Source organism: Seriola aureovittata, chromosome 24 (genome assembly GCF_021018895.1).
Source record: "Seriola aureovittata isolate HTS-2021-v1 ecotype China chromosome 24, ASM2101889v1, whole genome shotgun sequence".
NCBI lineage: Eukaryota > Metazoa > Chordata > Actinopteri > Carangiformes > Carangidae > Seriola > Seriola aureovittata.
This window is the reverse complement of record NC_079387.1, coordinates 10,688,183-10,705,582: the sequence shown is the minus strand read 5'-3', so window position 1 is coordinate 10,705,582 and position 17,400 is coordinate 10,688,183. Positions and strand designations below refer to the sequence as shown.

The 17,400-nt window shown below is 46.9% G+C and overlaps 2 protein-coding genes across 3 annotated transcripts in view; both read right to left on the bottom strand.

The window, feature by feature from the left end:
- Positions 1 to 6,363, bottom strand: part of tmem198b (transmembrane protein 198b) — an 18,202-nt gene extending 11,839 nt beyond the window's left edge. The window contains exon 1 of one of the 2 annotated variants that reach the window (XM_056370599.1): positions 5,997 to 6,363. The gene's annotated coding sequence lies outside the window, so the exon portion shown is untranslated. Of the gene's footprint in view, positions 1 to 3; positions 305 to 5,996 lie in introns of those variants that run through there. The other variant, XM_056370600.1, reaches the window with a different exon arrangement.
- Positions 6,364 to 7,620: 1,257 nt separating this feature from the next.
- Positions 7,621 to 17,385, bottom strand: LOC130165360 (sterol 26-hydroxylase, mitochondrial). Its single transcript, XM_056370586.1, has 9 exons — positions 17,013 to 17,385; positions 16,104 to 16,294; positions 15,740 to 15,939; positions 15,461 to 15,658; positions 15,194 to 15,357; positions 11,593 to 11,759; positions 9,633 to 9,714; positions 9,326 to 9,544; positions 7,621 to 9,227 (listed from the first exon to the last, which is right to left on the bottom strand). Exons 1-9 carry the CDS (start codon positions 17,337 to 17,339, stop codon positions 9,111 to 9,113), a joined length of 1,665 nt encoding a protein of 554 aa, XP_056226561.1. The 5' UTR covers positions 17,340 to 17,385; the 3' UTR covers positions 7,621 to 9,110.
- Positions 17,386 to 17,400: the final 15 nt, after the last annotated feature.

Sequence of the window (17,400 nt, the reverse complement as noted above, 5' to 3'; positions counted from 1 at the left end):
GACCTGAGCGAAGTGCCGGTCCCACCGAGGTTGCAACATGTTCTCATCCACAGCCTCTTCCCTCCTCGCAGCGTCTGAACGCCGGCGCTTTAACGAGGAGCTGAGCTGCAGCCGTGGAGCACACAGACCTCTCTCTGTCTCTCGGCGTCACACACCAGCCGTCCGAGGCAACAGGCTGCCGCTGGGTGAGCTGCCAGGAACCGGGGCCGTTCAGGACGAGCTCAGAGCCGAGCTGCCAGCGTCCCGCCGCTCGCAGCAGAGGACCGAGTGTGTCACCGGTTTACGTGTCAGCTTCCGGGAGGGAGGGAGGGAGGGAGGGAGGGAGGGAGGGAGGGAGAGAGAGAGAGAGAGAGAGAGAGAGACAGCGAGGGAGAGGGGATGCTGTCATCAATCGCCCTGCCGATAACCTGGCACGCCGGCCGCCATCCCCTCTGCACACGGCAATCAATGCTGTGTTGCTGTGGAAACGTGACAGTGTGCAGGGGAGGATGTGGATGTCAGGATCATGACATCTGTGTGTGTGTGTGTGTGTGTGTGTGTGTGTGTCATCACGTGTCTGAGTCAGACAGAAACACTGACAACAGGCAGGTCAGACGGGTCAGGACATGACAGGACGGAGGAGTCCAGCTTTCCAGGGACAGTTTGTGCTTCACAGAGACGGACACGTTATTCTGAGAGAAAAATCCTCCACAAGATCTTTAAAAAAAAGACAAACAGCTGAAGGTTTTTGAAAAGTCGTGTCCGGGAGAGTCACTACATATACAGAATCTTTCTGTGAGTTTAAACCTTTCTTTAACTGGAAGGAAATCGCACTCAGACAGAAAATGTAGGCGTCACGTCACTGACCCAAAAACAGTTTATACAAAGACCCAATTATCTTCTATCTCTGACTGCTGAAGGAAAACGGCCGACACTGATTCCATGATGCAGATCTGAGTTTCTAATTGTTCAGCAGGAGAATGTGTTTCTGTGCTGATGAAGGTTTTTACATCTGTCTTCATCACCATGTGGGCGGGACCATGTGGGCGGGACCATGTGGGCGGGATGTCGTCCAGCAGGTGATGGTTTCCGCTGAGGACGGATTTCCAGAGCCAAGAACCCGTCCAAGTCATGATCTGAGTCAGAGCGAAACCAAGACCACCAGAAGAAGAAGAACAATTTCTCTCTCTCTCTCTCTCTCTCTCTCTCTCTCTCTCTCTCTCTCTCTCTCTCTCTCTCTCTCACAAACACCGGCACGACTCCGCGAGGATTAGACACGACCGCCGGCGCCAAGAGGGCCGAGGCGTTCTCACACCTCCTCAGACGCTCGCTGAGCGGGTTACATAAGGCTGAGAACTGAATGGGCTGCTCCACTTATTAAAACCACGTGCGGCTGCTGTCACTTCCTCTGATTGGGCAGAATGTGGAGAATCTGCTGATGGAGGGATCGGAGTGAGGAGGAAGAGGAAGAGAGGAGGAGGAGGAGGAGGAGGAGGAGGATGACACTGAGGTCTTTGTCCGAGTCAGACTGTTTTCACCCTGAGCTGCTGAGAGAGCAGCATCCATCACGAGCCTCCACACAAACTATCTTTATCTATAAAATATAAAAACTAAAGAAGTTCTCCGAGCTCAGACTTTCATCTTTAAATGTTTTGTCCAAAACTCAAAGATATTTAAATTACAGTGATGAAGAGAAACGCAACAAGACTGTGAAACAATCCATTCACTGAAACCAGTCTGGGTTTCACAGAGGATCCCCGTCAGTCCTCAGTGAGCTCAGGTTCGGATTCACGGCTAAAAACTAAATCTGGTTCAAAACCACAAGTTTTTAAACGTAGTTTCATCAGAATGAAACACGTCCGATAAATGAGGCGTGAACCTGATCCATGACGACGAGATTAAAGTTTCAGATTCAGACCTGTTGATGTCGCCAACTTCAAGGTTCATATTTTACACTTCCTGTCTTTTATTTTGAAGCGTTGATCCATGAGAAGATATATTACCATGTTTACCATCTCACTGTACTTTCACAATCAAAATAATATTTAGATCAATTCACAGTATTAATATAGAAGTTGCTTTATAATCAGAGAAGACATGGACATCTGCCTTCAGACTGTATGGGACCTTTAAAAGGCCAAACTCACTGAATATTTAATTACTGAGCTGCTGCAGTGAAGCAGTAAATCCTTAGACCGACCCAGAAAGACTTACAACAGCTGTTTTCTCTTGTAGTATTGTGTATTAAATGTTTATATGTAAAACTAAACGTTCACATGTCGACTTGTTTGACTCATGAAGGATAATGATGCAAATTAATCTTCTCCGCGGCGACCACTTGACATCGACCTCTGCTGCGTCTGAGCGGCGAGGATAATCCTCGTATCTGTGTGACACCGAGGTGAAGAGGTGGGGCGAGCTCTGGATAACAGCAGCTCTTTCACAATAACTCTTCTGTCTGCACCAGCTGTCAAAAACCAAAGAAGAAGAGGAGCAGCAGGTTCCTCTCAGGTGTCTCAGACCTGCAGCGGCACGTTTCACGACTTCTAGGAACCGTCTCCTTCCAGTTGACGAGTCACTCTTGCGTAAACGTCGCCCTCCTTCAATAAAAGCTCCCTTTCTTTTTCACACCGACTTAATCCTGCTGCTCAGTATGACTGAACGTCCCCCAGCCAGGTCTCTGCCCCCCCCCCCCCAGCGGCCCCGAGCGAGCCGCTCAGGAATACCAATGATGTTTGCTCCCATGGAGGAGAAACTAAAGGCAGAGGAGTCAGAGCAGGATCCTGAACGCACCTCAGCGTGTCTGCCACTCTGAGGAGTGATCTTCTCTTCGGCATCACGCCACGACAACCCAGTGAAGTCGGACTGCTGTTGGCCTTAGCAACGGTATCTATGGTAACAAGGCCTATGATGACAAACATTGAATGTGTAATTAAAGGTTAATTTGGATATTCCAACTGAAGAATCACATGATCAGATCCAGATCGTATCTACACATGATTTTAACCTGAAGAACCAGAGTCCTCATCAAAATAAAGATTGATCAATCGATCGGATGACATCACATCCTCCTCGCGTTTGTGCAAATCCAAAAAACAACAACAACAAGAAAAAGATAGAAGAAGAGGAAAAGACGGAAGCCATCTGCAAAGCTGTATATTGTGTTTATTGCTTTGCTAATGCTAGCTGCTTCCTCATTGGTTGACGTGTTTCCACCCACATGCCTCGTCCAATCAGAGGTGGTGGTTTGGCCGATGAGATCAAAATGAGTCCTAAGGCCACATACCTGTACAATACATGCCAAACAAAGAACCAGCGAGGACGTCATCATGAGAAGAACCAACTTACCACCAGAACTCCATCGTTACAGCCACTAATGTCATTTCATTTTACCTTTAAATGGGATTTTATTCACATTACGTGTCAGAAACAAATCAACAACAACCTTCTCCTGACGTCTGGCTCATGAAAGCCGATCGAAGCCGATCAATGTTTGCAATCAACAACACTGAACTAATTACACATAGACGCACGTGCGGGAATAACCCATGATCCTCTCTGTTCGCCCTCACACGGCCCGGCCCGTGTGATCACACAGCAGGTGGGTCGATGACACTCGCAGCGTTTCCAACGTGAGGAGCTGTGATCATCAGCCGCCCAGTGATTCTGCCTGTGACCTCTACGCTCGCTCCGAGGTCGCAGACGTTCTGATGATATCTGAGGTTATTTGAGTCCAGGAAACTGTGACGGACCAGTTCTCTGTTTTATTTCATCTTTTTATCTCAATAAATAATCAATAGGCTCATCGATAACAGTGATAATCTACTATAGTCTACACAGCTGATCATTATTTTGATTCAGTTAATTCTTTGCTCTACAAAAGAAAAAAACGCTTCATATTTACAGTGAGGTTAAAGAGAGAAAAGCAGGAAGTGACTGTTGAAATAATCTAAACTACTTCCTGTTTGTTTAGTTTAAATCCTGAATGTGGGCGGAGACTCCAGACTCTCCTCAGGCGGCCTGGTCCACCTCCCTGCACCTGTCAGCTCCGACAACAGGCTCTATTTCTTTGAACAAACATCTGGCCCTCAGCAGCCTGCGGGTCTCCGCTCGCTGTCTGAGACCACACGCTAATTATCTGGACCCTGAACGCCTCGGAGGAAACGACGCTTCCTGCAGCTTCTCAGACTTCTGCCTCTGCACAACACGGCACCAGAACGCAACACGAGAGAGAGAGAACACGACCTGTGTGTGTTTTCACCGCATGATCAATCTGTGCAATCTGGGAATATGACACACACCGTGATGCATTCAGGTTCTTGTTTTGCACAAGATGAGAGCACAAATGAGGCATTTGGCCGTCATGTTTTCTTGGTTTGAGTCCAACCTGCTGTTTATATCAGATCACAGTGACAAGAGAACAAACTCATCCTCGACTCAGATAGCGAGGGGGGGGGGGAGGAGGGGGGGGGGGGGATGCGAGCAGCACCATGCCGGAGATGTTGACCCACTGGCGGAATCTGAGGCGACGTGTTGTGGCATTTTTCATTCCCCCGGCGGGCCGCAGAGCTCCAGCTGCGCCGCCTGACTGCGCTGATAAGACGGCGGCCTGACACAGTGAATACACACTGCAGGGTTTCTGTCAGAGCGCACAAACGCACCGTTTCATAACTTCAACACAGCGATTATTCCTGAGCTGAAATGCTGTTTGTTGAATTTCAAAACTGAAGCATCTGTGGAAAGAAAAGGAGAAATGCCGCCCTGAAATGACGCCGGCGTATTTTTCAGTATGCAAGGTTAAATGCGCTCTGAGCGAGATGTTCAAGTGGTTTACAATAAAAATGGACACGGCCATTAATAAAAAATACTTGAGTGAAGCATTTCTTTTTTTAAAAAACAAAAATAACAATGCACTTGAAGGCACCACAACACCAGTCTGCATCACTCAACACCTGGACATGACAGGAAAATCCAATCACACATGTCCAGGTCTCGTCTCCAACACACAAACATAATCTGATTTCAACACTTCCTGCTTTCAAAATTCAGCCAATCCTGCGTCAGCATTCGGAGCCTGGGGATGATCAAATATAATGTCATGTTGACAGCACCAAAATGTGTCTTACTGTCGCAATTAATAGTGCAAATAATTGTGATAATAAACCGTGTCAGTCACTTTAGGATCCGTCCTCCATCGTCTCATCACTCTTCTCTCTAATTAACAAATTAAAGATGAAGATCCAGCTGGTCGACCTCCAAGCCGCTCACACATTTCCATCAGCCACAAATAGAAACACGTTAAAAGCCTCGGACTCCAGGTTCATCCAGGACCTTTTCAAGTTCATCTCGTTAACTCCAGCTCAACCCAGATCGATATGGATTTTAATTCTGTCAATCAATTTAAATATAAAAGATCATAAAATACTGAAAATAAATGTCCATAAATCACTTTTTGATATTCCATTTACAAAGATATTAAACACAGAGAAGCAGCAAATCGTCACATTTAAGATGCTGAAATTAGAGTATTGGTATTTTTTGTTGATTGATTGGCTCATGATTAATTGATAAATCCAGATTTAAACAGAGATTAATCAATTAAAAGCCGATAATCTAATTATTACTCCTACACTCTTGAATATTAGGAACCTAGGATTAAAACAGTTTGTTTGAGACCCCTTCAGGGACCGCTGGGACAGCTCAAACTCCCCCACTGGTCTAACACATAACGGACAAACTCTCTCTTTGGTAAACACAGCATCCGTTCATCCATCCATCAGTGCATTCATCCGTTCATCCATCCATCTGCTTGTAATCAGAAGCAACTGACTCTGACTCAATGATCGACCCATCCGGGTCAGACAGCACCGACCTCAGCTCCATTTACACCGCAGTGATCCGGGTTTTTACCCCCGGTTTCACCGTGTTTCACAGCAGGTGTGTGTGTGTGTGTGTGCGTGCGTGTGCGTGTATCTAAGACAAAAGAGACGCACCGTGCGCGTCAATCGGCCACTCACCGTCATCCCCGGCAGGTTGACGCGCCTCGGCTTCGTTCACATGACGGTAAAACGAGCCTCCAGAACCAGAAACACCGACCATTTCCGACGCTGCCGTCCCCGACCTGGGTGTGCTTCCGTCGGTGTGGAGCTCCCTCTCTCCCCGGCAGCCTGCAGGGCGCTGGATCCCGACCTCCCTCAGTCCTCCATGGGGGCTGAAGAAAGGAGGACACAGGAGCCGGGCTAAAATGAAGAATAACCCGGGTTACATTCCGGACATGGAGCAGGAGTGTGTGAGTGTGTGTGTGTGGATGTGAGGCAAGGCTCCGGTCTGGATGGAGGGATGGAGGGAGGATATGGAGCCTCTCTCGGGGACGTAGTGCGTCGGGTGATCGCGGTGGCCTCCGCTGCAAGAAGTGACGAGTCCGGACTCATCAAAGCCAAAATCTGCATCACATTCACCGTGTTGTTGCCCCGCAGCGCCGCCTGCAGGCCGAGACCGTAAACACACCCTGAAACACACTGACGGTTGTTACAGTCAGAACCCATTTTATTTACTTTTACATTTTTAATATATTTCTAAATGTATTATTGTATCCGTATTTCATATACAAACTATAATATGCAGTTTAACTTTTACCACTTTGAGCTACTTTATTTTATTTGCATTTATTCCTACTTTATTTATTTACTTGAAAGCACCAGCAACAATGTGAAAAACTCCCATTAAAAGTATTTAAAATCCCACTTTAGTAAAAAGGACTTTATACTGTCAGGTAAATGTACTTAAAGCCTTAAAAGAAGATGCACTCATCTTAGTCCGGTGGTTCCCAAGCTGGGGCTCGGGCCCCTCCACAGGGTCACCAGATAAATGTGAGGGGCCGTGATGATGATGCTCTCTGATGTTGCGTCACTGGTGCCTCCAGGTGTTTAATGCAGAGCGGAAACTGAGTTGAATCTTTTACGAGGTTTAGTATTTTATAGACTTTAACTGTAAATACAGTGGAGTCAAAAAGTACAATATTTTCCTGTTGTGGAATTGAAGTATTAAGTGTCATAACATGGAAATACTCACGTAAAATACTCACAAATACTTCAAAATTATATTAGAATACAGTACCTGAATAAATTACTAAACTTAAAGTATTAAAAATGAGACAATTACTATTAAAATGTCACTTATACATGAATTCATCAGTATTAAAAATGAAATAATATAATACATAATAACATCAGACTTTAGGATCGGAGCATCAGCTCTATAGATCTAAATGCAGCAGGAGCCAAAATCACTGTTGTTACCTGTGCAGATAAAAATAAAGTCACTTGGATGTGAGTTTTTTGCAGTGGGCGGGGCAGCAGCAGCAGAGTCGAGCCAACCAGGAGCGAGAGCACAGGAAGTGGAGTTATTTAACCTTCAAAATAAGACTGACACGTCTGGGATTTGACTGTGTTGTGATACATCTTGTCTTTACTGTTGCACTAAGGTCCAGCAGGATTCAGTCATTTACACATCTGCTGCAGCTGGACCACATCACCACATCTGCCCTGAGAGGCTGGATTATCGGCTGGCAACTGCCCCTGGACCCTCAGAAGAGCTTGTGTGGAGGAAGGGCCAAAATCTAGACAAAAAACACTGAAAATGTACATTTATATTCATTTATTTGTATTTATTTATATTTATATTTGTTCAGCATTAAACATATCAAGAGCTGCATTACATACTAACATATATTGTAGAAAATTTGAATTCACATTGTTAGAAAAACAACATCCGCAGGAACATTAAAGAGATTTATCAAATTTTTCAGTCACACTTTGTTACGAACACGAGGAGAAACATATTTTACAGGTTGTTTTTTTTGTAACTTAAAGAAGCAAAAGCTTAAAGTTAAATCACCGTTTTGTGTTAATGACAGATGTTTTCAGTTTTAGCTGCTGGTTCAACTTTTCCACTGATTCCAGTTCAGCATGTAAACACTTTCCCGCCCTGAGTCGTGTCCTTCCTGTTTCCTGGTTCTGCCTTCCTTTCCTTCCCTCCTCCTTAAAACTACATTTTGTGTTTAATGTGAAACAGAAACTTTCTGCTGAACGTGACGTGTTTTGAATAAAAGTGAATAAAAGCAGAAAAATGTCTCCTTATTAAAGTGATTAAAAGTTAAAGAGAGGCTGCAGTTCCACCTCACTGTCAGAGGGGGGCAGTGTGGACCCTGCGTCCTCTCGACACCCTGGAAACCACAGCTGTCACCTCAGACGGATCACATGGGTTTGTGAAATCACAAAGTGGTAAAAAAACATGTTTGTGCAAGGTGCATGGAGTCAGCAAGTTCTCATCTACATGTGCAGGGACACACACACACACACACCTACACACATACACATGCACACACACACACACACACACGCACACACACACACACTGTATGCAGCTGCTTACTCTACAAACATTGCAGTAAATATGATTATTTACTTATTTAAGTTCAAAGTTCAACAATCAAATAAAAAAGGCTGAGAATGTGTGTGTGTGTGTGTGTGTGTGTGTGTGTGTGTGTGTGTGTGTGTGTGTGTGTGTGTGTGTCGTGAAGCCAGCCAACATCATTACTCTGCAGGAACCAGAACCTCCACTCCTCGTCTTTGTCTTGGAAACTCTGGAACAGATTAAAAATAAATCCTGTCGCGCAGGAAAAGAAAACTTTAAAACTTCAGAGCTGCTTTTATTCAACAGTTTGCATAAGAAATTTAATATTTTAGATTCTCTACTTTGCTACTGATCTAAAAGTCCATTCATTTATCACTTGAGCAAGTTTAGGAGGGAAAAACTTTTTGTCATTGTCAAATTTTCAGCAATTTGTGTTCTTGTGTGATATTTATCCTGTGGTGTTATTGGTGCAATAATAACACCAGGTGTGTTAAACACCAACGCTGCAGGTGGACACACATCATCTCTCTTTACACCTGATGTTTAAATGAGTGATTTGATCGTGCTGATATCTGCAGATAAAACACTTCAGCTCGAGTCTTTCACTCTAACACCTCCACAATTACAAAAGAGCAGAACAGTTTAGTCTGAGGTCAGGCTGTGATTGGCTGCTTCCTGGGGGAGGAGTCTCAGTGTCAGCACCTGCGCTGCCCTCATCAGACTCTGGGCAGGAAGCGCAGGTTGATGGGCTTGGAAGGGATCATCAGGATTCGGGTTTTCGGCTCCACAGCCGGGGCGCCGTCCTCCGGCTGGACGTGGTAGTGCTGCATCAGCTGCAGGGCGACACACGCACTGATGAGAGGCTCGTTTCCTCAGTTTAACGTTAGTCTGTGATTCAACAGCAAGATTTCAGAGCGTGTTTGTCTCTCACCCTGCACAGAGCGAAGTACATCTCCATCTCCGCCACCCTCTTCCCCACGCAGGCTCGCACGCCGACGCCGAACGGGATGAAGCTGTACGGGTGGTGCTGGTAGAAGCCGGGCGTCGCTCTGGCCGTCTCGCGCAGCCAACGCTCCGGGATGAAGCTCTCTGCGTCGACGAACTCTGCCTCATCGTGACAGACGGCGTAATGACACAGATGGAACTGAGTCTGAAGAGAAAGAACGATCACAAAGTTTAAGTTCTGATGTTAAAGTTAAAGGAGAACTCACAGATTTCTTTTGGCTCCGCCTCCCCACCTTCTTTGGGAACCAATAGTTGTCCAGTATCACCTCGTTCTCTGAAACGAAGCGTCCGTTTCCGGGGACGACGGGATAAAGGCTGGTGGAGGAAGACACAGAGATCAGAGAGAAACACGACCTGCAGAGAACCTTTCTCTTTATTACGTTATTAAATCATGTCAACAGACATGACAGAGCTCCAGATTACAGACGCCGACTGGAATGATGCTCCTGCAGCAGAACACGGCAACTGTGGCAGATTGTAGGGAGTCGCTGCGGGTGTCCATAAAATCATGGCAGTGATCTGTGACTCATGGAGACGATGAATCAAGACTTTGTTATTTGGACGGAAGGTTTCAGGTAAGAACTCATCCCGACACCATGAGGATCTCCATCTGCTCTGTTGCATCACATGATGTTGTGAAAGCTCCCTGTTACTGTGTGTGTGTGTGTGTGTGTGTGTGTGTGTGTGTGTATCATGTCGGCTGATGTCCAGATTACTGTAGTCTGCCGCACCAGTTCATACAATCTGCCTTCATGTGACTTCATTAAACATTACTGAACAAACAATACTCAGTGTGCACTCCTGCCTCACTCTTCTTAAGCCTCTAATTTCATTAACTCTACCAGGATATTCCATGTAGTTATTTGGATTTTTTAAGTAGAAATTTTAAACATTTTAAAGACGTGGCACCTTAAAGTGCTGAGAGGTGAGTAACAACACCTACAAACACATTTTATTTGGATTAGTGAGTCATGCTGACTCCTCCCACATCAGGTGTGACACGGCTTCACTACTCGGAGCACGTCGCACGGGTTCATGTTCTTCTACAGAAACACTGTCGTTACTGAATCTGTGAAAAGTCCAAAAACAATAATAAATGTTTTCTGACTTTACGAGTTGATTCTGAGACGTGACAGTGTTGATCCATCAGATTTGGATCAGAACCTCCCAGGATCGGCCGTCCATACTGACCCACCTGAGAAGGCGTATCACATGACCACGTGCACTGGGCATGTGTGAGCCGGTGTAAACAGGAAGCGTTTAACTGAACAACAGCTGCTAGCAAAGACAATAGGGTCAGTAACGGCTGGTGAGGCTGATAAGAGCCAATCAGGAGAGACCGTGTGTGTCTGCGTTGTCGTTTCCAAAGGTCTGTCGTCCAGACTACAACGCCACCGTGGAGTTTTCAAAATAAAACAGGTCCAGCAGAGTTTCCAAAAGTCTGAGACGCCGTCTTGATAATAAAATCAGCAGCAGGAAGTGAACTTCCTCTGCGGCCTTCTGGAGTTGCGCTGTCTACTGTGGATGTCACCAGATCGAGAGCTCATGCAACATGACTGATGATTTACCAACACACACAAGAACACCTCTTAACTCACTTCCTCTCTGCAGGTTTTACCTTTGTCCAGTTGCTGCTCACCCATTATTTATTGACCTCGTCTACACTGACGCTCCTGCAGCGTCGCTCTGCTTTAATCTTTCATCTCAGTTTGTCGCTCAATAACAAACCGAAGGAGTTCTGTTGTTGTTCTTGTGCTTCAGGAAATCTCCCTGCGATAGTGTTTCCTTCAAGACCGATAACGAGTCTCGTTAAGGGAGGTTAACGCAGCAGAGCTCTATCAACCACAACAGACTGAGAAACAAACAGAGGCTTCTTCCTGTTTCCTGCTCCATCAACGTCTCCCTGAGCTTCTCCCGTCAGACACAAGAGCTGATGTCAGACCGTTTCTGAGTGAGTCATTTTAAGTCCTAGAGCCTCTCTTTGGTTCCCATGATGCATTTATTCCCTCAGGTCGAAATAAATCCTCCTTCATCACCAGGTGGAGGTCTGTACAGAGTTTCTCTTGTTTTCTGTTTTTTGTGTGTTTAAAAATAAAATTGATTTAAAACTTGTTTAAAAAGATCATGTAGACACTGGTTCGTTTTCAGGGTCATAAAAGGTCAAACCCGCCTCTTCCTCAGACGTCAGCTCACCGTAACGTCTCCTTTATGACGGCCTTCAGGTAGGGCATCCTGCTCAGGTCGTCCGTGGTCGGCTCCCGTCCGTCGGGACACACGGCGTTCACCTCGCCGTACAGTCGATCCTGAGCCCGCCGGTCCCGCGCCAAGTGGTACAACGTCCACGACAAGGTGTTGGACGTCTGAGAGGAGGAGGGAGGAGAACGAGAGGAGGGAAAGGACGGAGAAATCAGAATAAACCTTGACTCATGTGACCGGACTGTTCTGTGGAGATAATCCGTCTTACGTGTAATTCTAAGCAGGTTTTGATTCTGTCGCGTCCTCACACTTTAAAATGTCTAAAACTAAAAGAAACACTGAGAAGAGTCAGTGTGCAGTCGGAAAATAATCCTCACTCCTCAATGAAATGAAACAGGCTCCTTCCTGTTCTGGTGACGACTGTGAAGACTTTAAATATTTACAGAAGCAATGATTCGTCAGACAATTACACACAGTGCCGACAGCTGTAGATGTAGTACGTGTTCAGAGACTGTTAACATCTCTTCTTACCACAGAATATACACACACACACACACACACACACACACACACACACATACACACACAAGGTTAAAAAGTTTGTGTCAAAATGTTTGAATAACAAGAAACGTGTAATGTTTCATTGACATTAACTGACACAATAAAGTATTTCATTTTAAAAAGGAGAAAATATGTTCATCAGGTTTTTGTAAAAACCCTTTTCTTCGTCTGTGTGTGTTAAACTGGTGTCATGGGACAGAGAGAGGAGGAAACAGAGGAGGAAACAGAGGAGGAAACAGAGGAGGAAACAGAGGAGGAAACAGAGGAGGAAACAGAGAGGAGGAAACAGAGAGGAGGAAACAGAGAGGAGGAAACAGAGGAGGAAACAGAGGAGGAAACAGAGAGGAGGAAACAGAGGAGGAAACAGAGGAGGAAACAGAGGAGGAAACAGAGGAGGAAACAGAGGAGGAAACAGAGAGGAGGAAACAGAGAGGAGGAAACAGAGGAGGAAACAGAGGAGGAAACAGAGGAGGAAACAGAGAGGAGGAAACAGAGGAGGAAACAGAGGAGGAAACAGAGGAGGAAACAGAGAGGAGGAAACAGAGAGGAGGAAACAGAGGAGGAAACAGAGAGGAGGAAACATGGAGCCTATCTTTAACACAGAGGAGGCTGTTGTTTGTGTCATGTTTAAAGCGACATATTGGAACATTAAAACTCTTCTGCTCAGTCAGTAAAAAGCCGACAATGCGTCTTTTTTAATGCTCAAACTGAAGCATCTGAGCTGCAACACAAACAGCAAAGCAAACCTGCAGCCTCCAAACACGCAAACACTTCAAAGATTAAACATCATCACACAAAACCATCAGATTTATTGGACTGAATCAAGAATCCACAAATGAAAACAAAGGTTCCTGTGATGATAAGACCTGGATGATCGCTGCTGTACCTGCAGTGACACCCAGGTCTTAGAGTTCACAAACCCACAGCTGGTGGTTAAAACAATGGCAACAAGTCCCGACCACACCTGGGAATGCAGCCAGACAGGTAAGTGCAGCAACCTCGTCTGCGATTATCTCCGAGTGCGTTCCTGCAGTTTCAGGTTTTGATTCCCTCGAGCAAAACTCATCTGATTCCACCGGGAGCAGCACAAAGCCTCGGGGAGTTTTATTACATCTAAATCCACAGGTTGTTGCCTGGTGACACGAAAAGCCTGATGGTTATTTTCTCGGCTTTTGTATTTCACCTTCAACGCCTTCAAGTTACACAACAGCCGGACTCTGACAGGTTGTGATCTTTTGAAAGCTGCTGGAGCATGAACGCCGTTCTTTCACCTCCAGGCGTCACTACGACACATTTCTGCAACTGGGTCAGAGTTTGTCTTGTTGACGCTGGTGTGGAAACATCAGCGTTGATGCGGACAGATGTGGGTTAAGGTCACAGTTACAGGTACGATCCGGCAGCCGCACATCAAGACTAACGAGTCCCGAGTCCACACCTCTATCCTGGTGTGTGACATCAACCCTCTGATGATTTCTTCATGCATTCATTTCTCTCTTTGTGAAGCAGCTTTTAATCCGCCCCCAGCCCCCAGCCCCCAGCTCCCAGCTCCCAGCCCCCAGCCCCCAGCTCCCAGCCCCCAGCCCCCAGCTCCCAGCCCCCAGCCCCCAGCCCCCAGCCCCCAGCTCCCAGCTCCCGACTCCCAGCTCCCAGCCCCCAGCTCCCAGCCCCCAGCTCCCAGCCCCCAGCTCCCAGCCCCCAGCCCCCAGCTCCCAGCCCCCAGCTCCCGGCCCCCAGCTCCCGGCCCCCGGCTCCCGGCCCCCGGCCCCCAGCCCCCGGCTCCCAGCTCCCGGCTCCCGGCCCCCGGCTCCCGGCTCCCGGCCCCCGGCTCCCGGCCCCCGGCTCCCAGCCCCCAGCCCCCAGCCCCCAGCCCCCAGCTCCCAGCCCCCAGCTCCCGGCCCCCAGCTCCCAGCCCCCAGCTCTGCACAAACCATAACCTGCCAGGAAGCCAAGATATATGAAATATAAATCTTCATATCTTTAGTCACAATCCCTCAAAATATCATGATAGAAAAGCTCAAAGTTGTAAAAACGTTTGTTTTACTATGTGTACATTAATAAAGAAGAAAGATGTAAGAAATGAAACTATAATAAAGTCTATTTACATGTAAGGGGATTTTTCCTGCCTTTTTCACTAAAATTATGGCTCATGTGAATCATGAAAAAAATGAGTAATTCAGACATCAGCACTTTGAACTGGTTTCCTCAGAAATAGGAAGTGTGAACCCTGAGCAGCATGTCACCGGTCTGATTCCCTTTACTACATGTGTCTCTCTCCACTTCCACTGATTTCAGCTGGTGAAAAACCCAACGCTCTCCCACAGAGGAAAACACAGTTAATGAAGTCTGAACCTTCTTCTTCTGCAACGTTACGCTTTACTCAGTTCCCAACATGTTAATGCACATCTGGGTTAATACACATCCCCTTTTCAGTTTGTAAAATAGTTATTGGAAGTTCGACTGGACACATATTGTTGTCTCTCAGGACTGTGTAACTTCCAGGCTGTTTCTCTGTAACAGGTGAAACGCTCTCAACTGTCCAGGAAATAAAGAATTGCAAAACCCGACAGGTTCCAACAAACGATCGGGTTTCCTCTGCTCAGGGTTCAGATATTTTTGTACTTTCAGATTTGGCATAAACAGTCGGGTCTTAAAGACGCAGGAACGCAACTCGCCTCAGATGGAAAGAATGAATAGAATCTACTTCACTGACTCAAACAAAACAAATGAGACCAAGAGGAGGAGAAACTGCTGTCGGACAGAACTGCGTTCCTAATTTGGAAAGAGTGATGATGACGAGTGATGAACTGGAATGTGAAGTTGTGAAACAAACATCAGTTTCCTCCATTAAAATTTCATCCGCAGCACGATTCACCTTCCAGCTGCAGCTCGCTGGGTTTCCTCCCTCGGGTCAGAAGCAGCGCAGGAGATCATCAACACAGAACACAAACACGTTTGTTGGAACAAATACGTCTCACCGTGTGGGAGAAGTTTTATCTCATGAAGAAGCACAAACAGTGTCCCCCCCCCCCCCCCTCACCGTGTCGACTCCTCCCAGCAGCAGCTCCGTGACGCTGATGTAGACCTCGGCTCTGCTCATCTTGTCAGACGACAGCAGGTAAGTCAGGTACATGCCCTCTGCCGGCTCGCCGCTGCACACCTGCGCTCCGATTTCAGCCATCCTCCTGTCGATGAGGGTCTGAGCTGCCGAACAGACGCACAGGTGAAAAAACATGGATGTCAAACGTGAAACTGGAACCTGAAAAGACGCAGATTTCCCCCTTCAGTCGTTTCTCTTGCTGCCTACCTACGTCGTAGAGGTCGTCCCACGCCTGAACGAAGCGTTTCCAGAAGGGGAGGACGCTGCGGCTCCAGCGGGGGAAAAGCACCACCATGTCAGACAGCGTCAGCATGTTGTTGACGGCGGCGATGAAGCGCAGCGTGTCCGGGGGAATCTCCTCCTGCAGGCAGCCCAGCCTGGTCTCAAACAGGATGGAGGAGATGCCTGCGGGGGAGCGGGAAAAGGTTCAGAGGACTCGCTTCCCTCTGTGCCCTCCACTCCGAGTGTCGCTGCAGCGCCTCTTACCCTCAAAGCCAAATCTGTAGAGCTCAGACGCCAGATCTGGAACCGTGGCCTGGTCCTGACTCCGGCTGCGGAGGAGCTCGACGCGTCGCAGCAGATCTCCGACCACGCGGTGGATGGTGGAGGCGAAGGCCGACACCTCCCGCAGCTTCAGCATCTTGGGGTTGAGGGCGCTGCGGATCCGGTACCACTCTGGTCCTGTGCTGGAAAGTGACAGAGCTTTAATGTTCTTCAGATTACAGATTCGAAGTGACCCATGAAGGCGCCCTGAGGGACCCCTTCACAAGAAATCAGACTTTCAAAAACATGAAGCTTTAACTCTTTAAAGGTTATTATTTGTCCCGCCGCGGCGTCCGTCTCCACTCACTCCACATGCAGACCGTAGGCCTGCCCCCTCAGGTCCCTGTACTCCTTCCAGTGCGGCAGCTCGGCCCGGACCGGGTAGCGACCCTCCTGTTGGATCACCTGAGCTATGAGCTCCGGAGTCGCCACGTTGACGAGGTCGAACGGGCCGAACCTGGAGCGCCAAATGGGTCCGTACAGACTCCTCTGTAAACCCTGAGGAATAATGACAGTGTGAACCAGAATTTAAACATTGACACAGCTGATTTCTGAGATACTTGTACAACCGGAAAACTTCCATTGTATTAAATTACTACATCTAGAGTAACTGGTTACTTTTTTATGAACCTGTTCAACCAAAATATATAATTAGCTCCATAATTATGTAGATTTAATTGTCTAACAGATGCAATAATATACAGATATATTCTATCTAATAGTCTGAAACAGTGAGTTCTTTTACTTTCAATAATTGAGTACATTTTGCTGCAACAAATACTTGTACTATTACCACACTACACTGCATATTACTGCATTTTTACATTGTGATACTGTTACAACTACTTTCTTTCCTCCTGTGTGTAAAATGTCTGCAGCAATTAACAAGTTCCTAACAATAAAATTACTCCTGAGACTTGGTGAAAATGGGATTCTGGGTAATTATATCACTCAAATTCAGATGGTTGTGTCTCTAAATCACAATATAACAACCTGAAGCCTTAAAAACATTTTAAAAGTATTTTTCAATTCAGGAAAAAGAGATCATTTCTACATTTACATAAACTTTAGTTAATGTTTGTGTTAATGTTTCCTAAAATACTGCACTTAACCCACGACTACAACCTAAAATAATCATAAACATATTTCATAACATGAAAATACTAATAATGAATCAATTCTCAGTTATTTGTTGTCAGTCAGGGGCAGCGCGTACCTGCAGGAGGTGGCTCTTCTCCGCGTAACCTTTGACAAACAACCAGTACAGAGTGGTGGACATACTGGGCCCGGGCAGGTCATCGATGCCCTTCAGCCTTCCCGCCTCAGTCGTCGTCTGGACGCTCAGGTTTCTTCTGGGTGCGGACGCTCCGGGTCGGAGCTCCGAACCGGTCCGGGGCTCCGGCGCTGTCCGAGCGCAGAGCGCAGAGAGCCGGAGGGACCGGGCAGCTGCTGCCGGGGAGGCCATGCTGGACACAGTGCGGTGTGAAGGCAGCGACTGTGTTGGTGAAAGTTTGTTTAGTGCAACTCCTTTTATTGTGTTCATCCCCCTACAGTCACTTCTCAGTACTGCAGGAACTGCTCGTATTAAATTCATTTATTCTCGT

Excerpts from the sequence above, each read along its gene's own strand:
- LOC130165360 (XM_056370586.1), bottom strand. The coding sequence starts at position 17,339 with ATGAACACAATAAAAGGAGTTGCACTAAACAAACTTTCACCAACACAG. Across the intron at positions 15,358-15,460 it reads GGACGACCTCTACGACGTAG|CTCAGACCCTCATCGACAGG; the intron begins GTAGGCAGCAAG and ends TCTGTTCGGCAG. Across the intron at positions 11,760-15,193 it reads TGCTGGGAGGAGTCGACACG|ACGTCCAACACCTTGTCGTG; the intron begins GTGAGGGGGGGG and ends TCCTCCTCTCAG.